This window comes from Pungitius pungitius, chromosome 18 (genome assembly GCF_949316345.1).
Source record: "Pungitius pungitius chromosome 18, fPunPun2.1, whole genome shotgun sequence".
Classification (NCBI taxonomy): Eukaryota; Metazoa; Chordata; class Actinopteri; order Perciformes; family Gasterosteidae; genus Pungitius; species Pungitius pungitius.
Window position 1 is genome coordinate 6,255,249 of NC_084917.1, and position 27,765 is coordinate 6,283,013.

The 27,765-nt window shown below is 45.3% G+C and overlaps 1 protein-coding gene across 1 annotated transcript; it reads right to left on the bottom strand.

Annotated features, from left to right (window-relative positions):
• Positions 1–4,527: 4,527 nt before the first annotated feature.
• pax8 (paired box 8) lies at positions 4,528–27,432 on the bottom strand. Its single transcript, XM_062558820.1, has 11 exons — positions 27,385–27,432; positions 26,706–26,745; positions 10,486–10,651; positions 10,184–10,381; positions 9,891–9,967; positions 9,570–9,695; positions 8,771–8,946; positions 8,509–8,629; positions 7,593–7,694; positions 6,342–6,428; positions 4,528–5,524 (listed from the first exon to the last, which is right to left on the bottom strand). Exons 1-11 carry the CDS (start codon positions 27,430–27,432, stop codon positions 5,454–5,456), a joined length of 1,212 nt encoding a protein of 403 aa, XP_062414804.1. The 3' UTR covers positions 4,528–5,453.
• Between the last annotated feature and the right edge of the window lie 333 nt (positions 27,433–27,765).

Sequence of the window (27,765 nt, forward strand, 5' to 3'; positions counted from 1 at the left end):
TTGGCCTGTTTTTTGTTTTTTTTTGTTCCATCTGCGCCACTCCATTCTCCAGCTTTGTGCGACTCAGTCAGGCCTCGGTGGGTAATTAAAAAGGCAAGAGCTCAAGTTGTGATCATTGGGGGGTGGAGGGGGGGGGGGGGGGGCTTGTCCAGCATGGGCTCTAAAAAAAACAAAAACACCCTGACACGTAAGGTCACCCTCTTTTCCCCTTTTCCCTCCTCGCCGTCGCGCACAACGCTGCTCAACGTCCCCGATGGCGCCGAGAGGCTCTGTGAACATCAGCACCTGCAAACATCAACTGTGCTGTAAACACTCCCCATTCTTCCCTGGGATTTCTCTCTCTCTCTCTCTTCTTTTTTTTTTTTTTTTAAATCTGCCCTCGATGCTCCGCCTGACGCACATTCTCCATCTGCTGCAGACGCCTCGCACGCTCTACTTGTCACTCCTGATCTCTTATTCGCCCCAACACTTGATTTCCCCCGCTCTACGCTATTGTAAGAAGAGAAGAAAAAAAATGTGTTTTTTTTGTTCTCCCTCTTGATGTCCTTCCATCTTTCGCTCTCTACTTTCCACGTCGAGAGCCCTCAAAGCCTCTCTGCGGCCCTTTTGGGCCTTTTGTTCTTCTATCCGCTTCTTTACCTCAGACGTAGTGATAGAAGAAATAATTCTGTGGTTATTCCCTTCGAGCTTCCACTTGCACCAGACATCTCCTGTAGCCTACTTTTCTGCAAATGTAGTCAATGTATTTGTCTTCCCTGTGAGTGTGATCTCCAGTGGGAAAAGTGATGGTCTTTTATCGCTGCAACGAAATGGGAGGCCTCTGAAAAAACAACCTCTCCCTTTGCCTTTTTCCCTCGCGTTCCGCCTCCGTTAGCATTGCTTCTCCCGTGGTCAGACATTTTCCTTTTATTTTCCCAAACATGAATCCTCCTGTAGGTTTCATCAGAGCCGACCCTCCATGCCTCTTCGCCTGATGCTGCCTCTTTGCAGCGAAAGGGAGCCTCTCATGGAGGGAGTTAAGGCAAGTGCCTTGCTTAAGGGCATTGAAACGCATGACCTCTTTTTGCCCTCTCTTCTATGACACACACACACACACTCTGACAACACTCCTCGGGCACAGCCTCAGTGGCTTTTAAGACGCAGGACAAACACGCCGCTCCATAGGTTAATGCAGCGTGCCGGGCGCAGGGAGAAGGAAGTTATCTCCTCCATCTTATCTCATTTTCATCTTTTCAACTCCAAGCAGGGAGCAGTTAGAACTGTAAAATCACACAACTGGTCTCTCTGGGTTGGTGAACTTTAGCCCAACGGTTGAATTGACGGATGAAACGGCATCGCGGGGACGTGTGTGTGTGTGTGTGTGTGTGTGTGTGTGACGTTGAAGGAGCTGTGTGTTTGACTCCCCTGGCCTCCACAGGTCAGCTCTCTCCCTCAGGGCAGTACCTGATACCTGGCAGATTTTATCCACTTCTATGTGTGTGTGTGTGTGTGTGTGTGTGTGTGTGTGTGTGTGTGTGTGTGTGTGTGTGTGTGTGCCTTGAAAGGTGCGTTTTTCTTGATGTCTTCCAGTCAATAGCAGCTTCCTGCCTTCGGGGCCCTGTGTGTTGTTTAATAGGCTGGTCGGACACAGGCCACCTGTGTTTCCTCCCTCCGCGTTGCCCCTACACAGAAACACCCTCTGTTTCACCACTTTGCTCCGTTTGACTGGCACATTTGTTCCAGGTGCATTATGGTTAAAGGTGGAGGAGATTAGATAGCAGGCTTGAAATCGGAGGCCGTCGTGTCTTATGAAGTCCGCTCAGGTGTTCGGGGGTGGGGGGGGGGGGGGGGGATTTAATCCTTGCGTACTTTGACTTTCCATCTACGGCCAATGAAGTTAAATGTGAGTATTCCTACAGTTCCTGGATGGACTGATGATTTCCCGGAGGATGAGACCCGTTGACGTTAGCAATAGCGCCACAGTGAGGACGTCACTTTTGGTTGTCGTGACGACTGTGTTTTAAATAGTCAGGAGGTTGACTTTAGACCTCAAAAACAGTGAGAAGGAGGAGTGTGTTAACGATACGCTCAACAACGTGGATTTTCAGCTGAGGAATTCAATTTGGCAGGTGTTCACATCCGCCCGAGGATGGATTCCAACACCTTTGATGACCTTCAACCTTTTCCAAACCCGCCCCTCCTTGCATGAAGCGGTTGAGATTGTCAGGTAATTTCTTTTGGAAAGTTCAAAATCCAGCGTTTTGAAAAAGGCAAACCATTGACACCGTTAGTCCAGTGTGAGCGTACGCCACCAAAGGAGAAGGAGACGCCGAGCAGCGCCGGCGCCATCCACGGTTTAAAACAACAACGCCGCGTTCTGCCGCTCATTTGGCCCCCGGACAAACCCTGTCAGGCCTGCGTGATGCTTATTTGCCAGGTTGAGTTGGTTGGCCCGGCGTCTCAAACCCAAAAGATAAGTGGAGAACTTTCCAGATGACTGGCGCGGGACAACCCCCGGCCCGTCAGCCCGCTGATTGCCACACACTCCTCTGCTGCATTTTTTGGCAGCAATTTCTCCAGGGGCCCCACGTTCTGTCTTTGAGTTTGTCCCCGTAATGGTGATGGGACACATGCCTTCTCCTCCATGCCCACACACACACACACACACACACACAGAGTCAGCATGGCTCTGTGTTAAATGTAGTAAGTCCCCCGTCCTGCCAGCTTTGTCTGCCCTCAGCTGTTCCGGCCCGGTGCCTGTATTGTGCTGCCGGGCTCATTACCAGAAGCACTGTGGCCCGAAACCCTGTTCGCTAATAGGCCCGGAGAGATGCAGAGAGTTTATTTCTGCTGTGGCCCCTTGCGTTGTTGCAGTGTGCTGTTTTAGCTTTTCACTCCTCCGGCAGTGCGGCTGTTAATGTTTAACGTTTAATCGCTGTTATTTCCCTGAGCCGCACATCAGCTGGAGGAGGAATTTGAAAATTGGCTTTGGTGAAAATGTTTACCTTTGTCCCTCTGTGAGGCGCAACTCGAAAGCTCCTCTGTATACGTACGAGCTCTTATGGATGTGTGTGTGTGTGTGTGTGTTTCTGCATGCCTGAGCAGGGAACTGAAAAAGAATGAAGGAGCGTCCAGTCAGTGGACAGGCTGACCGCAGTGGGGCAGGCCACTTGGACCACAATGGGATGAAGTGCAGCTATTGTTTAAAGTTTACAGGGTGTGTACAGTAGTGCGGCCTCGTGGGGGAGGGATACAAAGAGAGGGGCGCAGAGAGGTGAGTCGACAAGACGGTGAAATGCGAGCAGAGGGGGAGGCTTGGAGGGGCAGAGAGAAAGAGAGGAGCAGAGTGTAAACAGAGAGACGTCCGGGCCGATCTCCATCAGCAGACGGATTGCGCTGCGGCCGAACTGATATTGAGGACTTTAAGTGGTTGTTCTCAGAAGTCAGACAAAAAACGTCATTCAAGGGTTATGTAATTAGGCTTGAGGGTTTCTTTAATGAGGTTTTAGGCCATGAACCCGCATAGAAGTTCTTCAACTGGGAATTAGGGTGGGGGTTGCAGTGGTCTAATGAGACTGAATAAAAAGAAGAATAAAAGCCGGCACAGAGACTGGGGCAAGTCCCAAGCGCACGTTTCATCACTGATGGAAACCGTAACGTCCCTGCATATGATTTCATCTCAAAATGTACCAAAGTAAACTCATGAAAGGTTACCCAATAAACCTTCAAACAAAACAAGAAGAACAAAACACAAGTATCAACATTTTTTACTTTAGATTGTTAAATAAGCTGTTTAATTGGTAAACAGTGCAGACTAAGATATATATATATATATATATATATTTTCTTGTGTATAAATGTATTTTATACAACAAAAACTTTGTCTACGTTTAGTATTTGCATCACTCATCAAAACATCAGATTTGTCGTGGTAGGGTTGTTTGTCCACTATTTGTATTCCATCCACATTCGCCATTCATCCTCACTAATATAAACGAATTCGTAGTAAAATGTTGACTCGTATCAGACTGTGAACCGTGACGTCGGCAGCGCGCTGCGCGCCGCGGCACCAGGTGGGCCGCGGCACCGCCGAACCGTGGCGTCGTTAGCGCGCCGCAATTATGAGTCCGCAAAGAGGGACGAAATAATTGCATATAAAACTACATGATGCAGAAAATAAAAAAAGAAATTTAACAGATGCGCGTGCTTTCGGGATCGTTGATTTTGTCCTTTTTTTAAATGCTGAGTGGAGCAAAAAATAATAATACATTTTTAGGCGCCTTTTAGCGTCAAAGTCTAAGGGTATTTCTACAAGAATAGTAATAATAATTACAATAATAATAAATAAAAAAAATCATGATATATTTAATAAAGTGCACTTCTGAACACTAAAACAACCTCAGCTGACTAACATATCAGAATACCTGTAGTTTTGGGTCTACACTTACAAAGTATTAATTACAGTTATTTTGTATTGTTGAACAGCTTGTTAAATTAAAACCATCCTTCAAAAAAGACCACAGTCAAACACTGTAAATTTGTCATGCTTTAATTAAAATAATTCTTTAGAAATTCATTATTTACATCTGGAATAATATTAATAACAGTATAAGAAAAAATAGTCACAGTTCTTAACAAACATCAGAACATCAGCATGACAACAAACTAAATGTATTCGAAGCAAAACAAACGTATTTCAAGCCTTGTTGGTTTTTGTGGCCAAATCACCATCATCCTTCTCCCTCATCAGTCATTCTCTGAGTAAAATTGCATCACTTTCCCGTGATTAATTCATCATTTACAATATGTACATATTGCTAGACAAATATATTAATTGTCTTTGAGGGGCGAATGGGGGCATTTTTTTTGTAATAGTGATATAATGTCTCACCCTTTAGTTTACTTCCACTACGGGAAACGTTCTTGAGATCTGGAATTGACGGTGAAAACGAGTCATACAAATTTATTAGCAATCAGACGCAGATCGAGGAAATAGGAATCAATTTGTGAAAATAAGACAGAAAGCATTGTAAACCAACGCAGGCATAGTTCAGTATAAAGAAGTTGCATATCCGTATTCACTGGATCCGTGGTGTCAGGTTGCAAATGGGCGAGGAAATAAAAGTCTTTGGCCAAAACAACATTGAAGAGCTCTAAACTGAAATGATGCACCTTGAGGCCGAAGAAGGCAGGAAGGGATTTGGGGCAATGTGTAAACGTGCATGAGTCAGAGTCACCCAGGGCAACGGCATCAGAGATGACGAATAAATAAACACACCAGTAAGTGTGGTAAAAATGAAACAACAACTACAAAAAACGTGTTGACTGGGTTCGTCGGCAGAGTATCGAGTTCACATCCTGCTCTGACATCATTCACGCATTGGTCCTCCATCAAAGTGTCAGCTGATGTTCGGGCTCCCCAGTCGATTGGTCCAGGTGGGAGGGGGGGGTCGGGTCGCGCGCGGCCGACGGGACTAGAGGTGGTCGTAGGCGGCCGCGGGCGGCGGAGCGGTGCGGGAGGCGGTGCTGTAGTAATAGGGCGAACCTGCGGGGGGAGACACAGATGGAGAGCCTTCAGAGCTGGGAGGTGGACCTTTCTTTATCCATCTTATCTGAGGTTTTCCAGCAGATGGTTGAGCCGCTTGGACCGGGGTGAATAATCAAAGAGGGGTGCACAGGTTTCCTTTTTCTACCATTTTGATTGGTGGCGTAAGGAGAGCTTCTCATAAACCCTCCCTGTCACACAGCACCTTACTTCTGAAAAATAACCATTTACACTGGTCACATTATCAGAGCGAAAACAGATCTTGTTGATCCTGTAATTGTTACGTCAGAAAACACAATATCTGTGGTCTGCAGCGTCAAGTGGAACAACTGATTGTTGCGACACTTGTCCTTGAAGAAGATTGTACCTCTTTGGGACAAAAGGGTCTGTCAAATGGATAAATGCCAATGTGGTGACGATGAGATGAGAAAGAACACCATCATATCCGATGGAGTACATTTGTCAATTTTATTATTTTAGCCTTTTTTCTTTTGTTTTATGTTTCATGTCTTCTGCTACTGTAAAAGTGGTGTCCAACCTTAATGGAACCTTTAAAATATGGATTGAATTAAAAGTAAAAATAACTTAGAAACAGAAGAAATAAGCTTTTTAGTGGTGAATCTCCCCTCCGTCCTGCAACCGTTGTTTAAAGTCAAGGAAATGTTTGTGAACCATACGGTTGACAAAGGTGATTAATCCCTTGATTCGTCGGGGACGTCTACAAGAGAATAAGCAGTTTGTGTTACACTGCGAAGGTCAAACTAAAGACATTTAGAGATAATGTGCTGGGTCACAAGGTTGTCAGCGGTAAACGTACCCAGTATGCTGGAGTTGGTGAACCTCCAGGCTTCACTGTATGTGTAGGGCGAATGGCTGTAGGTCTGACCCGAGTAGTCTGTGCCCGCTGCGAGACAAACAGAGCGGTTCATCAGTTCAAACACATCCAAACAACAAAGAGCGGCATTGAAGGGGCAAAGCTAAGATGTCGCCGAGGGCTCTGTGTAAGGTTGGCTTGTTTGTGAGTCTGCTCGGGCTTAGCTCATAATTCTCCAACAGTTAGTGCAGCCTGTAAACCATTAATCTGTGGTGCAGGTGGATGGCTGAGGGTAAAATCCCTCAACGCAGTGGTGCATGCATGCAGGCTCTACGCCCTCTGTGCTCAGCACTCGGCCCCTCGCCTCGCTCCTCCTCCTCCTCCTCCTCTCCTACACTTCCTGCTTCAGCCTCTCTGGCACTCCTCTTTCTTTCCTTTTTTTAAATATCTAATTGGTAATTATGTTGGCTGGAATGAATCCCTGCACCACCCACCACCACCACCACCCTCCCCCCACCCCCTCCTGCCCTAACCCCCCCCCCCCCCCCCACCCATGCCCCCCCTCCTTTCACTCAGTAATTGTGTATCAACGCTTCCTCACAGCGAGCCCACCAGAAAAATAATAAATCAGACCCTCTCATTTCGCGCTTCGGAGGGCAGACTTCAAATAAAAAAAAAAGGCACATCACACACACACACACACTCTGGTGATATGCAAGCATCTTGACACACACCAACGTACTCGCACACTAACACACACACACACACACACACATCACAAAGACCTCCTCCTCTTCCCTGATGCCCAGACTTTAAACCCTCTCCGCCCACCCTGCATCTCCCTCTTGGGCCCCCTGGTTCCCATGGCGATGTGTGGTCAGAGGTGTCTGGGTGGGGGGTGTGGGCAGCAGGGTGGAACCCCCAGCCTGTTCCTTGCATACCCCCTGGGCCCATGTGAAAACGTGCACACGCGCGCACACACACGCACACGCACACACACACACGCACACGCACACACTCACACACAACACAGTTCACGTCACTGGCAACACATTGACTCAGCCGGTCTTGCTGCTAATCTGCAAGCCTTCATTCACTCCTTCTTTTCCTGCCTTCATCAGCTTTCCTTCCATTTCTTTCTACCTTTCTACTCATTTGTTGCCTTGAATTTTCCCCGTTAATCTCAATGGGAATATTTTAATTGCACGTTAAAATAAAAAATACAAGCTTAATTTTTAAATGTATTTTCATTACCTGCTACCATGCCCGTGATGGCAGAGGAGGAGTATCCTGACTGGGCCGGGGAGGGGATGTGTGGTGGGTAGCCCGGCAAGGTGGAGCTCACCATGTCACGCCCTAAAAACGCACATCACAACACACAGATTCTGTCATTGTTTCAGTCTCTGAAGGAAAACCTTCTTGTTATTTCTTTTTACAAACAAAATGAAGTAGTTTTCTTTGTCTTGGACGGTACATTGAGTGATTTAGACTTCCAGACAAAGCAAGATATTTTAAGAGGAATAGTTTCTCCAAGCTGTTTAGCGTTTTTCACTATTTTTTGCAGTTCGTAGACCAAATAATTTATCACACCCGATATTTGGCAGATGGACGTGGCATGCACTAACCGCGCCCTCGTTGTACGGCCCAGGTCAAGGTGAGCATGAGTGAGATGGATGCTTTCGTTACCTGAGATGATAGACTGACTGCTGAACTGGCCGTACACTGGTGCATGATGGGAGAATGAGTTGAAGGCGTTGGGGTAATGGTTTAAGTTGCTGCAGCTGCTGCCGCCGCCAACAGATAGAGGCTTCGGCTGCGCCTGCAGCTCCACGAACGCCAGGTTGGACAACGCCATGTTTGGGGAGGGGCTCGTGCTCGTCACTTCTGGGGACATTTCCTGTTTCAGACAGAGCGGTAGTGGCTGGAGGGATTCTGAGGCGGTGACAGCCGGCGTGCAGGTGGGTGGCATAATGGAAAAAAGCGGATGGTGAACGTTAATGGAGCGACGAACTCAAGAGTGAAATGTCAAAAACAAAAATGGTGTGAGGGGGGGGGTCATGCCACCGACTAACAGATGCTGATGCTAAGCGTCAGCGAGCGGGAGGTTAGGGGCTTCAACTTGGTGCTCGGCGCGGGTCGAAGGTCATCTCCTAACATTGAAGAGTCTCACCGGTCACCATGGCGTAGCTCTGGTGCGCCGTAAGGTTGCGTCCAATGGCGGAGCCGGATGTTGAGAGGCTGGCCTTGGCCTCGTCCAGGCTGCCGTTGATGAGGGACAGCGGGTACAAAGTCTGAGGATGATGAACCGGGATTAGCCATTGGTGTAAAGTGTGCTTTATGTGCGGTTAGGATTTCATCATTTAAAATTACAGTGCCGAATGAATCTGAGAAAGGAAAAGAAAAGTTGATCCCGCGTTGGCGCCGCTTTTTACCTGCTCCGTCTTGCTGCCGGAGGCGGAGCCGAATGAGTCCGGGGGATACTGGTGACGATCGAACCCGCAGTCCAGATGTGGGGTGGCTGCAGAAAAGTGATCCATCCTCATTTGTTTCCTGGGGACGCCTCCGCTACCCTGAGAGTCCACGCTGTGCCGACAGCTCTCCTGATCACCTGGGAAGAGGACAGATGTTTTTCAGATGTTTAGGTAAAATCCTTCTAGCTAGATATCAAAAACACAAAGAATTCTTTGTTGTAATTTTACAATTTTTGAACCATTTAACTGTAAGAAGACTTTTGGAAGAGGAGCTATTAAGTGTGTGTGAATAAATTGTTAATGTGAATTTCTTATTTATGCAGCAGCTGCATCAAATTGCCCTTTAAGGGATGAATGGAGTGTTTTTAATTAGTTCTCAAAGAATTTGTATTTAACACTTCATCGCCCTTTGTTTTGTGCCTTTTGAACCACTTCCCATGCGACAGAAAAACATTTTCTTTTTGACTTTCAGGTCAAATAAAGGTCAAATTAGTTATTAAATAAAGCCATTTGAAGAGTGAAGGAAATTTCTCAGCCCACTGAGATAATTTAGAGTGAATGACTTAGATCAGAATACTCATTCAGCACAGAAACTTGACTTTGATTAAAAGTTTGTATTTGGAAGTGACTCCACTACGTCGCTCCAGATAAAAAAAATGAAGAAAGCAAAACCCTCCTTCCGTCTTTCACACGGATACATATCTACTGCCAAAATGATGCCAATGGTGTGGTGTCTCCTTCATTTGATCTGAATCCTTACTGTCATCGTGGCTCCTCTTGCCCTCGGCGCTGGGTTGGGGGATTCCCAACAAGCCGCTAATGGAGTAGGTGGAGCCCAAAGAGTCCGAGTGTGGGGACTCGGGAGGGGTGACCGCGGAACTCGGGACTGACAGAGAGACGAACAAAGACGGACAGATTTGAGACGGAGGGCGCGAAGGGTTCTGCACATTGATCCTGCAGCCGTAAAAGGTCACGAGCTTAATCCTGCACAACAAAAAGCACGCTCTTAACCCTCCACCCATGTGGACGGTGGTACCACCTGCGTTGTGCGGTTGTGGGTTTGTAAGCGGAGAGGACTTACTCAACGTGTGTCCTGGACTCAGGCCTTTTCCATCCAGAGGCAGATTGAACGGCTGTTGGACCTTTGTTCGAATGATTCTGAAAAGGAAAAGAAGACGAAGTGAGCCACGTTTTGACATCGAGCACCATGGGTACATTTTATTTTTTTCGAGGGCCTAAGCATTGACATAATGAAAGAATAGGACGGCTGAAAGAAGATCACCATGTTGATTTCATGTCTTCAGTAATGCACTGGGTCTCGCAGGCCACATCTGCACCTCTGGCTATGGTTTAATCCATAATTCAGTACGTCACCTGTTAATGGAGCTCACGCTGGGCACCGTGTCGCTGTCACACACCCCCTCCGACAGCAGCCTGTCCCGAATTTCCCAGGCGAACATGGTGGGATTCTGCCTCTTGTACTCTGCGATTTTATCCACAACCTTCGGGGTGGCCACTTTGGGCTTGGAGCCGCCGATCACGCCGGGTTTGATGCTGCCCGTCTCGTAGTAACTGGAGGAGGGTGGAGAGGGTTTTTTTTCAGTCAGTAAACGGACCCTCGTGGTCTCAAAGAACGCAAACCACCGGGAGCAGAAGGTCGAGTGCAGCTCGCTTACCGGCCCAAGATCTTGCTGACGCAGCCGTGGCTGACTCGGAGCTGGCGGGAGATGTCACAGGGCCGGACCCCCTGGTGGGCCATGTCCACGATGCGTTGCCGGATCACCTCCGGGAGTGGACGTCCATTAACAAACATTCCACCTAGTTGGTTAAGACCCCCATGACCTGGGGGAAGAGGGGGGATGAACACTTATAAATGTCATGGAACCTGAGATCTGAGTCGCGCCGATGTCACCGCACAACAAAGACACACACACACACACACGCACAAACACGCAAACACACACACACACACTGCTGACCTAAGAAAATATTTGAGCGGTTGATTCCTTACAATGAAGATCTCATGCTCAAAATCATCTCCTTGTTCAGGACGAATCACAAACACACACATTACACAGACGCACTCTGTCTATAGGAAATGTGTGTTTAGGTTGTCAAGCAATTAAATGTTGCAAGTGAAAATGTAAGAGACGCTTAGATGAAAAAAAGGTTAGGGAATCTTAGTATTGTAGCTTGACGGATTAAAGAGATACAGATTTTGTGCATATTCTCAAGCAGAGTATTACGATGTCCCTCGTTTGCAATGACCTGCAACATTTATCAATCATTCTTTAACAAGCTGAAGATTAGATGTGTCCGGCATAAATAACCGTAGGGCCGCCGGCGATGTCAGGAGTGTAATGAAGTTTTGTATTAAAATAGTCGAGGGCACAGGAGGAGATGAAGGCAGTGAGGAGAAACAAACCTTCACTGCGGTGAGCAAACAAGGCGGCTGTGAGTAATGGTCGACATTCATGCTTCAGGGTTGATATATTCATTCTTATTTTAAAAGAAGTTTCTTTTAGGGAAATGGATCGATAAAGTTGCCTCGGAAATATATCTTCAACACATTGAAACTTTTTTTTTTAATCGTAAATTGATACACCAAATATTAATTGTGTGAATGATGTGCTTCAGAATATTGTTTTATGCTCCTATTACTTTTTACCCGGCAGCTAAGCTCATAGTTTGAAATGGATTATTGTTTGGTTAATTGCAGGCTAATCACCTCCTTACAAATTATAATACCTGCAGGCTTGTTCCCACAACTCTCATTTATATGGCCTCTAATTTGTTTTGTTGAGGGCTGTAACGGGAGGCTTGGTGGGCGACAGCGAAGGTGAAATTATCCGGAAGGTTTGTTTAACAATTTGGTCTAAAATTATTATTGATATACCTGACATTTCCTCAAAAATATTTTTTATTTCCTATTTCTTTGTGTTCGAATGATTTTACAAATCTGTAAGATTTTAGTTTCCATTTTATTTCATTTTAGTCATATTCATCATATTATCATGGCATGCTTATGCACCTGGTACTTTGACAGTATAGATTTGTGCAAATGTATTCTTAGATCAATGAATCACAGGAACAACCACAAGAAAACCCTCCCTGCGATTAACCCCTATTTAATTAAAATATAAAACGTATTGCACGTGAATTGATCTAAACAAACAATACGACTGGTTTCCCCGGTGACAAAGCGCGCGCTGCCTTCCTCGCGGCCTCCACTGTCTTTTCTGTGGACTGCACGGTGGTGACTCTGCAAGAACACCATTGCTTTTAATTTAACCCATTGAAACACTCCCTCGGCCTTTTCCCAGCTTTCATTTCCACATCAAACGGCGTCCGGACGAGGGCGAGGGAGGGGAGAGAGGGGAGAGAGGGGAGGGAGGGAGGGAAGGAGGGAGGGGAGCCTCTATTAACGCTGCCAGCGGAGTGTGGAAAAAAATCTCCCCGCCAAGCTTCATCAACCTGCAGGATATTAAAGCCGAGCAGACCCGGGGGGCTGGGGTGGAGGGGGGGGATGCGGGCGGGCACGCACGCGTGCACGCGCACGGTGCACAGACAACGCGAGCACACCAAAAAACAAAGCGTGTATTCATTACCAGACTAAACTTACATAGATGGATATCAAAATATAGATAGATGTATTTGATCTGACAACTTTAACGCGCCAACCAATTAATGAGCTCTATATCCTGCACAACGACCAGAGGAGAGGAGTGGAGGAGTCACCTATCTGAATCCCATTACACCCTCTCCTCAGAGTAACTGTTACAACCGAACAACCCCCCCCCCCCCCCCCCCCCCCAAGATGAGGTCCCGAGGATACAAAATGTCAGGCTGGATAACGATGCACAACCGTAAACATCAAAAAGGGCCAATAGGGAGCTGGAATAGGATGATATGGTAAGTTCCTCTGTTCAGCACCTATAACACCTTTTCCTGAGGCTTTATCCAACACGCTTTAATGCAGTTGTAAGCCGACGAGACGATGTCGTGGGACTGTTGTACTATAGTATGTATCTGTTCCCAAAAAGGGGGGGGGGGTACAACCTCTACCTTACGCCTGCCTGATGTGGACTGTGCATTAAATGTTTGAGAAGAGGATTCAGTAGATCCATCTCTTCCCAAACGTCGGGCTGCATCGGGGGAAATCTACACGGGGGGGGGGGGGGGGGGGGTGTGGAAATGTCATGCGAGCAAAATGCCAAACGTGTTCAGCTGAACTGGTCACGGGAGTCCGAGAGGCCAACTTGTGTTGTGTATTTACCTCTTCCAGCGTTGTTGGACATATCCCTGAGTTTTTGGTCCTCGCTCCACCAGCTGAACGTGACGGTCGGCTCCACGCGGTCCCAGTTAAAGTGTTTTTACTCCCCGTCCTGCCTCGTCTGGCATGAGTGTGCTCCTGAGCGCACTGTCGACCACACGCTGCAGGAGGACAGTGGTTTATCAAACTGGCTGTTTGTCACGTGTGATGCCTCTGAGATCAGATGCTCAGCTGGTGGCACTATGTGTGTCTCGAAAGAAAAGTACAGCTGCTGTTCAGGTATTCAAATCATCTGCGTGGTATATTTTACTTTGGAGCTATATAGAAAAATGATTTGTGTAGAAAATATTACAGTTTTTTTTAAGCAGTATTTGCTCTCCCCTTTGGCCACTCATTAACAGCTTTGTAATCAGGAAAGACTGGTGGCATTAATCTGCCCTTTACAGCCCCGGTATTTTGGGTATATGATGATGTGCATGTAAGTGAAAAAAAAGTTTGAGCAGAAAGTCTCGCTGCAGTATTGTGTTCCAATAAAGGATTTAACCGTTTTGAGAGAAAAAAAAACTTCTTTTTAAATTAAGTTAACCTCAATCAAATCGCTACGATGAAGTGAACATAAATGAAAGGAGCTTTATATCAAAATGCTACTCCGTCGCTGACTTGTTAGAGGAAACCACCCAGATGGACTCCAGAGACGTGACAAATGATCAGGAGCTCAAACTCAACTAAAAGATGCTAAATCAGCTGTAAATGTGGGAGCTGGCAGTTGTTTTTGTGAGCATTGCTCACAGGTTCCATCTGCTGCTGCACACCTCTGCATTCTGGTGAAGGAACCAGCCCCACAGTAAAAAGAAAAGTAACAGACTGCTGTGAATTGACATCCACTGGAATTATGGGAATATCATGATTTTTAAAAAGTGAAAAATGATGATGTGAAAATGGTTGTTAACTTTGCAGTGAGGAACGTTTTAATGCAATTTAAGCGTGTCAGGTGTTGTCATGTCCTGCTGGGTGGACACTTTAAAATTAAGCAAATAATTAGCAGACTGTCACACACTGTTAAATTCAATGTGTTGACGGACGACAACAGCAAGTTAAGTTAAACTTATTTTGGTTTGCTGCCTACTGTGCATTGGCATGTTTAATTGGCTTCTGTATTCTTATAATAACACATTTATTTTAAATGATCTTTTCAATTCAACGTGAGCATTTGCAGCTTTTGAGAGGCATTATATAAAATGTCAGGTATGTAATAATTAAAAAGAAAACTATGTAAATTGTAGTAATTGATATTCACTAATTTATGGAATCAATCAAAGAGAAAAATTGGACAGATAATAATTGTGTGAGTCCTGACGAAACTATCACGCCTTTATACTGTTAATAGAATAAAACAATTATTCGTTGTTCCTGTTAATAATTATAATTATTATTTTTTTATTTTAAGTTGAACAATTACCTAATTTATTTTCCAACAGTTAACATCTAATGGCATTTGATGTTATTAAGTTCATTTTTGTAATATATCTGGCACTTCTTTTGACAGTTTTTAAAAAATATATTTACACTTGCAATAATAAACTGGTTTTCTTTTGAGGACATTTTTCATATTTTCCCTTTTTGTAGTTTCCTTTTCACATTTGTATCAAAGAGTTTCACTTGCAATAGATGACCGCAGTAACATTAGCACTTTTGCGCAGAGCTCCTATAACTTCTAACCGCGGTTACATTTTAAAAGATCATTGAGAAAATGAAAACACAAGCTGCGACTTCTTCCCCACTGTTGTCCTGCTCTTTCCTGCAATAACGACATCAAATACATGAAGCGAATCGGAATTTTGCTCTTTAAAAACAGGATGCCCCATCTTTTTACATCCGAATCCGCGAAGCCGAGCGACAGTAAGTCTACAACGTCTCGTGTTGTTTATTTTTCTTCAGAGGGTGGTCGGGGGGAGGGGGGGGTGGTGGGTGGTGGATGCTGGGGTTTGGGGGAGGGGGGGGGGGTTCTGATAATTGAAGCATCCTCGCTGCAGACGCATGCAGCCATTCAAACATCACAGATAGTGCAGCATCAGAGTGAGAGCTTACCTTTCAACGACGGAGCTCAAAGTAAAAAAAAAATGTCCCTCCCTCCTCCCCTCCCCCTCTGCAGGTATCGTGTATATTATCCAAAATGCCGAGGGACTCCGCCGGTGTAACAGAGACGACGACGCGCGCCCGGTGCTGTGTCGGAGGAGGCAGATCTGTCCGCTGTGTTGTATGTGCGCGTAGCCAACACTCCGGGCCGGGTTTTATCCAACCGGGGCCGCGCACGGGACGGGGCCCCGCAGCCATTGGAGGAAGAGGAGGAGGAGGAGGGGGGGGGGGGGGAGAAGGAGGCGTGGTTTGATAGGAAAGTAAGAATCAACCGCCGCTAAAAAAAAAAAAAAAAATGATAGAAAGATGACGGAGCCTGTGTTTTGATGGCGTTCTTCCCACTGAGTGACGGTACGGGGACACTTGTCAGGGAGACGGCTTGTATCCCCCCCCCCCCCCAGCGACACACCGGCTTTAATTAGACTGCGCACGGGCGTCTTTCACACACAATTTAGTGCTTGATTTTCTACAATCAGTCACAGATTGTTCCTGACAGGTAAACTGCACCTGACTGAGGAACAGAGAGGCACTTTGACCCCGAATTCACATATTCTACCTGCACACTGGACTATTTCATAAGGCGGAAGTCGAACGATTTTAAAACAGATTTGACTCCAACCCGTTGACCTTCGGTTAATTATATACTATGTAATAATATTACATTATAATCACGTGATTATAATAGAGTTGCTCCTTTTTGGCTCTGGTAGTAAAGCAGGTTATTCAGTGAAGAATTTACCTCACAATTCTCTTTATACTAAATGTGTATTTATTTGTACTTTGAAAAACCAGGTAGGCGATTGTTCTTTTACTCAAATAGAGAAAAACAAATCCAAAATCATGGGGAAACTCCAAATCATGTCAGGGGATTATTTCTCCACAGAGGCATCTTTTTTTATGTGTGACTTTAATTTAACGAAAGTTAGTTTGGAATTGAATGGCACTGCGACAGAGAAGCGAAACAACAGCCCTAAAGTCCAGGATCACGTTGGATCGGCCCGTCTCAAGGCCCATCTTGCTCTGCATCTTTTGGCAGGATACAAGTTAACTTATAATGAAACATGCACAACGTGCACAAAATAAAACCAACATGCAACAACAGTGACGTCACACCTCAAGGTTGAGCACCTGAAGCCGCAGGGAACGTGAGTTAATTTTACTTTCTTCTCCACGCCGCATGGATCACGGCGCGAATGCACGCGTGATGTCACACCAAGGTGTCAGGGGGGACCCCCCCGCCCCCCCCCCCGTCTTAAAACGCTGTTAATGTTGTCTCTCACGGACCTGTAAAAAACAAACAAAACACCTCTAATGACAGCCGTGCATGGCACCGTGTCGTCTGATGGCAAAGCAGCTTTTTTTCCGCCATATGGAGCGTTTGGCTTGAGGGAAATTAAGACGTTATTTATAATGGAATAACTGTGGAAATACACTAATACATTCTTTCAGTTTAACGAGAGGTTTAAGACAAGAACATGGAACCAAAATGCAGCTTGAGACCTTATCGCGTCAGCTGTGTGATTGAAGTCCTCACCTGTCTTTACAAAAAAAAAGGCCCAGTGCCTCTGAAGGACAATGGGGCGACTGTTTTTGAATAAATAAAAGCGCGAGGAGACTAAAGGGAATCATATGCGGAGATGGAAACAGATACAGTCCTCTGTTAAAGTAACCAGAGAGAAACGACAAGTGCCCGAGGGTTAGAAGAGGCAAAAGACAGAGCGAGGTTACCGAGAGTTTAACAAGGGATTAAACCTCACAGATTGGTATCTGTCATAATGATACTGTGAATTAAAATAGCGCCTAATTATACAGGTCCGCCGGCCAAGGGGCAGGAGTCCCACACGCCCCAAATCCGGACTTTTCACAACGCAAACGCTCACATTTTAGACAAAAGTTCCACAAGAACCCGTTTTAACGCGGGGCCACACTGACGGGAAGCTGGCAGATCGTTGTGGGCTTATTTAGGGTGTAGCTTTCGGTCATTGGGAGACATTATTCATGTTAAGTGCCACCAGTTCTCCATAACATCTGCAGGGGAAGGACCGGAGGGAAACGCAGATCGTAATGTGAATGGTTTGGCTGCAGAAATACGCTCAGAGAAATACGAGACAAATCCAGTTTAAATCCAAAACCTTTTTGCAAAATCATTTGATGTATTTCATTTCGAACAAAACGTGTCACGATTTCAAACTAAAGCCATCGCACTGCTTATTACAGAAACTGCACCTTAAACAGACGTAAATAAATAAATATGTTCTTTTTGTTTTAAAAGATGTTTTAAAAAAAATACAGTGCTTTGTTAATGCGAAAGAGCGGTCTGTGCTAAAATGTCGTTAACGGGCTGGGACGTTATAGTTCATTTGTTTGACCTAAAATTCCCCAGCATCAGACGAGGTGTCCAGCAAACAGGTAATTTGGCGTTTTTCTGCAACATCCCATTGTGTCATCACACTCGTGTTAACACTATGTAGCCAGAAGAAACCTTTACATGATTCACATGCAGCATGACCACCAGCATCCTTTTCAGGCTGGAGACCGCGTTATCAAAGATCTCATTTGAACAGGACACGTGGGTTTGCATCCTCAGTAACACCTTGCATCGTGACCTTTTAAAGACCACGGCTGAAGAGAACAATTAGAGAGAAACACACCGTGTTTATTTTCCGTTTTCGTCCTTGTCTCCGGGTGTGTCTTGTTGACGGGTGGAGCTCCGGATTTACTTCTCCGAGCAAAGTGTGTCCGCCAAAAAAAAGAAGAATAAGCTGAATAAGCGGCGTGACCCGCGGCGACAGGTGGCAACAAGAGGTGAGGGTAAGAGGTCACGCCGAACACTTCCGACTGGAGAGATAAGGCAGGAGTATTTTGATGTTTACTGTATTTTGCTAAAGGAGACCGCTCGGATGGTGTCAAAGCACAAAAGAAATATCCTGGAATTTTATCTGTATTTTGACTTTGGCAAAACAAGAGAGAAAATCATCCAATAATTCTGAAAGTCTTTATTATAGGAGAGGGATGTGAATGTTGAATATACTGCGCTTTACGATAAAAAAAATAATAAAAAAAAACATGTTAAAATAATAAGATCAAAGTGAAACCTGCTGACACACACACACAGTTTTATAAAAGTCACATTAGATTCGCCGCGTCTCCCTTCACCAACAGCGCATCCTCTCTCATCCTCCATCCCTCACATCTCAAACTAGGAGGGTGCGCACTCCCGGGGTGACGCGTCGCCTCCTGCTCCCCTGCGCGCTCCCGCCAAGATGAATGCTTTCTCCGGGGAAAAGCACCCACTTAATGACAACTTTTATAAATCTTGCCGCGCGAGCGCACGTCGCCTCGGTGGACGGCGAGTCGAGATGAGACCGTAATTAGGTCATAATAGCTGCAGAAACACCTCACTATTGATGATCCCATTAAAGGGGGATGGTGCTCCCAGCTCACAAGTGGTGGAACTCAAACATGTTCTGCCCGGTTTCTGGTTAATTTGGACATTCACAGTAATAACGTGTGTTCAAGGGAGAGTGACATTTTTAATGTTTATTCACTCAAATGCCCTTTCTCTTTATTTGGGGATTGAATAACACATTTTCATTCCATTAAGAGCTTTTTGAGGAGCTCAAGCGTCCCAACGTGTCACCGTGACAACTGGGACACAACGCTCAATCTCTAAATTAAGTCCATGCAAGCTGATAATGTGATGATTTCCGTTTAATTTCTGCATGATGTTGATATGTTGCCGATTTGGCACCATATGGGATTCAGTCACATCTAGGTGTATCTCATGATGCCTTTCAGCGCGTTCCACCTTCACCCTTTCAGCGCCGCCCGGCCTCTGCCATCTGTTTTTGGATCCCCTCCATTCGGTGCCCTCATCTTTTCCTCCTCACATCTTCCTGTGTTTTGTCCATCCCTCCAGCTTTGTCTCTTAGTCCAGCCCCGTCCATTGTTCCGCCTGTGCCTCCCATTTCCGCTTTGGTGTTGCCCTCTGACCCCACAGCCTGTCTCCCCCCCCCCCCCCCCACCCACACACTGTCCCTCCTGCTGACGTTCCCCCTCCTGTGCAGGATCCCAAATCTTCTTGTTCTTCTCTTGACTGCTCCCTCTTTAAGTTTCTTTTTTTTGGGGGGGTGGGCGCTAATAACTGTTGCCAGCAAGCTCCACACAAAATCCCAGCGTGATCGCTATTGTGAGGCCTACAATGGCACACAGGCAGTAATGGCCATTAGCGACAGAGGGGCTCGGCCTGGGAGGTGTGTTTAGGTTGTGTTTAGCCCACATGCAATTTGGACTGTTGGTCAGACTCGTCGATCAAAGTTTTAATCTGCACACTCTCCCTTCCCAACTTCTCCTGAAATGGTCTAACAGTGAAAGACTTCATATGAATGAATTCAATAAATGTGATAAAAGCAACAAATGCGAACACACACACAGGCACCCCCACCGACACACACTAGTGATTGCAGTGGACTTTGATGATCAGAGCGGTCCATCAGAGGGGACCTCGTCCTCATGCCTGTCAGTCAAAGTCGGTCTCCAGGGAGACGAGCATCACGCAAGTGCCAGTTGGCCGTGGTGTTATTGAGGATTGCAGAGATGAAAGTCCTCATGAGAACTCAGGTGCTGTTTTTGGGAGAAGAAGGTCTTTTTCCAAAAGACAGAATGCAAAAAATATTAAAGCAATACTTATACAAAAGAAAGAACTTTGCGTAAGCTTTAACAACTTTTTCATCATGTCACAATCTTAATTTTTCCATAGACAAACATATGACTCCCATTATGAGCCTCAGGTGTAGATTATGTTTGAGTCCTAACTGGCACAAGAGAACTAAGATAACATCATTATAAGGGCTAAACATCTGCATGTTAGCATTGGTGCTGTCAGTATTAGAAATGAGCTCAAAGCACCTCTCCGCCTAAACAAAGACACACATTGTCACGGAGGTGTGTAGAATAGAACGAGAGTAGTTAGGCGTGCATCTACTTTCACATTTGTCTTTCCCTACTTATTAGCCTGATTGAACGTAAGCGTTACTGGCTCGAGTGCATTTGTCTCTCTCCGCTGTCAGCTGAAGATGCAGCGTAAAGAAATGCTAACACTGTATTGGTAACAGGCATTAAGGGAGACGGAGAGAGAGCGCCTGCAGATTTACCGCTGCGGTGTCCCACTGATGCGTCGCCTTGACGATTACGGACAGCCCTGGGTAATAGCAATGTAATTAGGCCTTTACTGTCGTGTAATTCTCCGTCAAGCACATTGTCAATAGCTTGGTTGATGAGGTTGAAAGTGAGATTGGAATCCGGTGACCCGGGTCAGCCGCCGTAATGCCAGCACACACACACACACACGCACACACACATTAACACACACACACACAGAGGCAGAGTGCTCGTAATGCAGTGTTGGTGCTGTGATATTTGCTTTCGTCCCAGTGTTGATCTAAGCTGACATCATGCTGTATGGCCCTGATCGCTGTTTGTCTGAGTGTTACATTTGTCATCCGTGGGAGGGCAAAGGAAGGATCAGGGGGAGCAAAGTGAGAGAGCGAGGTAGAGGTGGCCTGGCAGGTAAAGGAGGGAGGAACAGCAAGTGAGGGGGGGGGGGGGGTGTGCTCATCTCTTGTGTGTCAGTCGCAGATCTGCTGGTGCGGAAGCAGATCTTTTCCCTCAGTAACTCTATTAATTTACCTCATTTATCTTAACCACCTCCCCCTCCCCCCAATAAATACTGAAGACCTCAATCCATGTGTGTGTGTGTGTGTGTGTTATGCATGTGCACAAGCACACAAGAACAACCACATATATCTGTGTGTGTGTGTGTCTGTTTGTGTGTGTGTGTGGTGGAATAAAAACACACAGCAGCTCCCCTTTCTATTCCCAGAGGACAAATCCGTGGCGGAAAAACTCATTTTCCTGCAAATAGTTTGTCAGCCAAGCCAGGAGGAGTGATAAATTATCACAGACGTTAGGTGAAGGAGGGTGACTGGAGGAAGAGGGAAGCCCTCTCTCTCTCTCTCACACACACACACACACACACACACACACACACACACACACACACACACACACACACACACACACACACACACACACCGTCGTCCTCCCTCACCCTCCCAAACTACTGCTTCCTTCCATCACTTCTTTTTTTTTATACCTCTGATTCGTCCCATCCTGCATCTCACATGCATCCAAACATGCGCTACAAGATAAACAGTCACATGTTGACAAACAAACGCACGCACACATGCGCGCAGCCCAACGCGCGCACGCAGTGCAAGTGTAGAATTGGGGAAATGGGGTTGGCCCTACAACTCGAGTGTGACTCCACATTCCAAATGACAAATTGATGGCCAGAAAAATGGATTTGTTTTCAACTAGTAACACATCAAAGAAATAATAATTCTGTGCGAGGGAGAGTGGCGGGATGATGAATGGGGTGGACAGCTAGATCACAACGGAGCAATGGAGTGAGTGAAAGCGAGGGAGAGAGAGAGAGAGAGAGAGAGAGAGAGAGAGAGAGATGAAGGAGAGAAACTGTAAAGTCAACACGCAAACAAAACACTGTGGAGAGTTTGGTATGTTTCGTAACATGTCACCTCGGAGGCGGACATGTCTGACCGCGCGCACTCTCAATGCGCTTACATCACAACGTGGACACCTGAATGTTAGCTGTTTGGGTTTGTTGTAAACACAGGTTCAAATGTGCTGCCGTGACTGCTTGTTCTCTACTGAAGAGGGTTCAAGTTAAGGTTAAGGTTAATGGGGCAAAAATTATCCAGTTAAATTTACTGCATCATGATTATAGCAATAAACTGAGGAATTGCTTCATATTGTGTTTCTTTTGTAGTAAGTTTGGAAAATGAGGGAGATTTTCCTCGCTATCCTTTTTTTATTTGTACACAAGACCTTACCTTAAATACTTTTTTAAAGTATTGTCTCAATAACTTACTCCATATGTTTGTACTGTCTAAATGAAATGTGAAAATCCACTCAGTGCTTCACGGTTATCACTGCAGGTTTAATATTACAGGTTAAATCCACAATCTAAATATATATATGCACTGTACTAAAATAATAGTCCTGCATCTTAGAGGTTTCTGTTTGGTTTCTAATGATATTCAAACATAATCAACCAAAGCTGATTCTTCAAAATTAACCCCTCTTCTTCGTGAAATCAATCTTTTAACAATGATATAAATATAAGCATTTCAGCCACATCAGTTCCCGACGTGCGAATTGTAGAATGAATGTAACCTAAGAAAACATTTTGGTTGCAACTCAACCCTCCCACTCAACTCTCATCCCACTCAGATAGTCATCCCGCTCAGGTAATAACCATCAGCATAAGCACTAAAGTCACATCATCATCATCATCATCATCATCATCATCATTATCATCATAGTCCCTGGACCCAATAGACTTACAATCATAGTTAGAGCCAGTAATAACACAATTGCATCCACATATTCACACCTTCTTCAGGATATTATTTGGACTGCCATCGCGCACAGCAGATCATTAACTGGGTTCTTCCCACTCGTTTGCCTCCTTCCCTCCAGCTTTTTAAAACCGTGCAGCGTCTATACCCAATGTGTGTTTTCGCCCTGCTCATTTTTCTCCCCGACCATATCTTATTTCTATTCTTTTTTTTTTTTTTTTTTTTTTTTTTTTTGTATGCTGCCCTCCCTCCACACACTCTTCTCTCCCCTTCGCCGTGATTGATGGAGTTAGGCAACAGAGCACAGAGCAACGTGTGGCCAACAGTCCAAGACAGCCTGCATCTGAGGAGAGAGAGAGAAAGGTTGGTGTGGTGGTGGTGAGGTGGAGGAGGAGGAGGAGGAGGAGGAAGAGGGGGGTGGGGGAGGGGGGGGATTAAACGAAGAGAGAGGTAAAAGGGAGGGAAGAGAAGAGGAAGGGAATGGGGAGTCTGAGTGAGAACGAGAGGGAGAGAGAGAGAGAGAGAGAGAGAGAAGGGGAGGGAGAGTATGAGAGAGAGGGGAGCTCAGCTGAAAGCCACAGACTTAATTCTATGCATCATTAAGCAGTCTCACTCAATGCAACATCCCCTATACATCATCCACGCTCAGTAAACACAACGGTGACATTACATTAGCAACTGCAAATGAATTTTCTTTTTAGAAGGAAATTGAGAATACTCTCTTTTCTCCCTCTCTTTTACCCTCTCTGGCGCTCGCAAAGCTTCAGCGCAGGCCATAAAAGGCAGGGAGATATAAACACAATAAAAACAAACAGTATTTCCCTTTTCTCTACTGCCTCTCGGAGGGCACACACACACACAAACACACACACACACACACACAACCACTGAGTTTGTCTGAAACAACAATGCAGAGATTCGTGCACAAACACACACCACTGTTCTGCTGTAATTCATTTAAGCTATAAATAAGAAGGCTTTACTTGTGCAGCTGCAGGCCATACAGATTATTTTTATTTAATGATAAGTTAACACCGAAGCTGTTTGTGCTCTAAATTGTGATATCCGTCAATTTGTTTCTCGGTTTGTTAAAACCGCATCTAGTCGTAGAGGTGTTTGCTCGAGCTGTTCATACATTAGCCTAGTTAGGATTTTAGTGTTGACTGAGAGGATATTTACATTTCCTTTGTGTCACTGCATTTAAAAAAGGTTGCACCAAAAAAATAGTTGTCACATAGAGACGACGCAACACAAAATGAACCAACTGTCAAACCTACACTTGCTACTAATTTATCATTTTAAAAAGGGAATACGGACGATTTAACTGACCTGGCAATACATTAAAATGCTGGTTAATACTAATAAACTTACGCTAAAAAACCTTGAATGGCCAAACGTCCGCCTTTAGTTTAGAGGACTTCACTTGATCAAAATGCTATTTACTATGAACGTTAACAAATAGCTTAAATTAGAAAATGTTGTCCAGTATTTGGTTAGGATAGCATTACCTGAAGCAGATATTTCTTATTCACTTTGAATTACATAAATACTGCAGACTATATATTTATATATCCTATAAACCAAACCTACCTTTACAAAGGATTGTGTGCTCAGTCAAATGTGTTGTTTAACCACTACAACTGTTTTTCTTGGCAGTGATCTATCTATAGTACCTTTGTATTGGACAAAGTAAGCCTCTACTACTGCTAATACTTCTGTTTTAATATTATTTTATTCGACTAATTTACTAATGATTTGTCTAATCAGATTTAAAGGTAGGGAGCAAGCATCTATGAATGCACAAACCAATAAATTAAATTCATCCGCATGGTGTTGACCAATCCTGAGCCCACACAACATGAGCACACACAGAACTCACACACACATTTTGGCTGTAATGCATAAGCACGTAAATTATCAAACGAGTCAAATGAATAATTATGTTTTTATTGCACAAATTATGCCCTGTCCTCTAAACTAGCCAGTCTCTGAAGCCTGGGAAATCTATTAAGGCTGTGCAATAGATCATCCCATCCACCGTGGCGTGTATATAGATCGGTTGGCTCATTTGAGGAATATTGAATCGGTTACAGTAAAGTAAGCCCCTGGATTGAGTCAAATTTAAAAATCCATGCATGTGTGAGAAGCTGTCAGCGCGTGCTGTAGTGACGGATGGCGCTGGGTCTCTGTTTTGGCGAGAGGTGATAAAAAGTGTTATTATGAGTGCCAGGGAGGGACGGGAGGAGTGGGGGAGAAACCGAGAAAAGAGAATTGGAACAGATCCGTCAAATGATAAGAGCAATCAGTCAATCCGTGAACGTTTCGGACAGTGGAAAGTGTTATTTCCTCCCAGTGCGGTTGGAGTCAGGGGTCGGTGAGGGGTCAAGAGTATGACCTCTGACCTCGTGCTATAGTGAGACACCAGACCGTCAGTTATTGATTCATTGTCCTTACGTTTAACCCGTGTTACTATCTACTGGACATGATTGGTTTCCAATTGCAGTGATTAGCAGTGAAAGTACTTTTAAAAGGACTGACAAGGACTTGCATTAGCGAGTGAAGATCCTCATTTCCGTAAAAAGAAAAAAACCTTCATCTCTTTGCATCCAGAGCATTTCGCTGTAAGACGTGGCCCCACCTGCTAAATGAGATAAAGGTAGAAAAGTCAGTCAGAATGTTGTGGTGGCGTGCCGCCGTGTTACCGCACAGCCTCTCGCGTCAGAGGTCATCTCTCCCCGTTTCTGCTCCCTGTCTCATCAAACAAAGCCTCGGACCCCCTACCGGGACGCCGCCCCCCCCGCGCTCTGAGAATGACCCACTCCGAGGTGTGAACTTCCGTCCCCCAGCTGATAGAGCCTCACGATCATTTTTATAGTCCCCCATTTCTCGCTGTTTATGACTCTGCAGTTGGATTACAGTAAAGGGGGCTGCTTGGAGAGGTAAGAGCCCACGAGAGGCACACACACACACACACACACACACATCAAAGGAGCTATGAGAGGAATGTGGACATTTGTTGTTTGTTTTATCATCCAGTAACAGCACTTATCTGCTTAATCATAAAGGATTGGCCTGGGAACGAGGAAGGAGGGACGCTGTGCTGGCCCGGACAAACTATCCCAGCGCGGTAATTGTTACTGTGGGGAGGAGCCAGATTCATTTGGGGTGTCGCATGCAGCACACGGGGAACAAGGGAGTTTAGTTTGAGGGAGCAGATGAAGAAGTCCAGGCTAGAGGACAAACTGTTGTTCTGACAAAACAGATGCATTTGAGTTCTGACACTATTTATGCTCCTTAACATCAGATAATGCATTCCTATTTTATTGGGTTGAATAGGTGTAGAAGACATAATCAGTAATACTGTATGTATTCTCTTACCAGATATTATTGACAAAAACACACTGGCATAACATTTAGGATGGAAGAAGTCATTATTTTTTATTATTGATTGATCTCGCAATTATATTCTTGATTAATGAATTAACTGTACAGTGTATTAAATGAAATGAGAGAAAACCAGCACATCCTCGTATTAGAAATCACAGAGCATAATATTTCACTGTTATTGTGAATATTTCTAGAAACCTTTGTTTGATATGAACGTACTTGCGTCTTAATCACGGTGAGCTGCGGTGTCGACCTCTAACGGGAACATCCCAAAGAGAAGGAAGAAGAAAAAGAAGAAATTGAAATCTTGCAAAATACATATGCACACACACAAGAAGAACGGATACACTCAAAGCAGTGCTATGGCTGAATGTAGTGCTTAACATTTAATGTTTGGATTGTGTATTGCTCCTCAGTAGCACAGATGTGTTATCTGCCCTGTAATATGTCGTATCACAGACCTGTGACGCATTATCGTTGGAAGAACTGGTCAGTGTGGTCAACTACACGGGAGGCTACATAACGTGCAATGATGTGGTTTCCTTTGGTTCAACTACCAGTCTCATGACATCAGCTGAGTGCAACTTAAAAGCACGCATGCTTTAATCTTCAGATGTGCCGGAGGTCAGAAAACTGAACATCAAAAACTGATGCATGCCACCGTGCTGCTGTAGCACCGACGTGACCGAGCTGTACTCACACTGTGGGAGATACACAACACTTTAATTAAGTCACAAAATCCCCCACCCCCCCTTCCCCCCCACGTTCTCTCTCTTTGGCCCTGAGACTCAATCAGACTCTCTGCCCTTCGTTTCCCCTGCGTGGGAGGCCGGTGTGCGGGCCTGAGTAGCTGGGAAAGTCCCATGATTTATGGCCCTCTGCAGGCCTGACTGCCCCTCACCTCGCTGATGATAGAGCCAGAGGTAACGAGGACTGGTTGCTCCAATCCATTCTTTGCTAAATCCAATTCTATTCGTTTGGGATTTAAAGGCACTTCCCACCGTTTGCCATGTGATGAACACAGTATTGGTAGATACAATTGGAAAGATTTATCAGAGTGCTTCTATGTGTAATTGGGTATATTTCTTACAGGCTGAGCGATAATCACACGGATTAGATGTTAATGATTAAGCACTCCAAAGGAACAGACGGGGCATTTTATCCTCAGTCTCACATGGTAGGGTTTCATTTCCTTATTCATTACTTTTTTTTCTCTCTCTTTTGGTGTGTGCTCCATAGAGCCTTGAAAAAGTGTTGGAGCGCATTTGCACGAGCAAATTGAAAGTAGCTTCAACTGAACAGCACAACGGCACAAAAATCTGTTGTGGCTTGATATTTACCTGGTGACTCTTGAGCCTGGTCAGGTGTTCGACATTGAGGCGTATCATAGTGCCGATAACGCACTGAATCGTCATGAACCCATTGCACACTTGTTTCACTCTCCTACGGAGGATCAGGCAACTCTGACATATTAAAATCAACCAACCTTACATACATAGAGGGACGCATCGCGAACACACTCGCCAGCCGCAGCAGCAGGGCAGTAACTCAGGGCCAAAGGAGGAGGCTTATTTTTTACCATGGGTAAAGGCGCCAAATCATGTTGGTATGAAGGGGGCTATATAAATGCAAATTGTATTGGAGAGCTATTAGTCCTGGGAAAGGTTTGTATGTAAATGCCCTATAGGACAACGGCGGCGCACTCGGCCAGTTCAGATTAG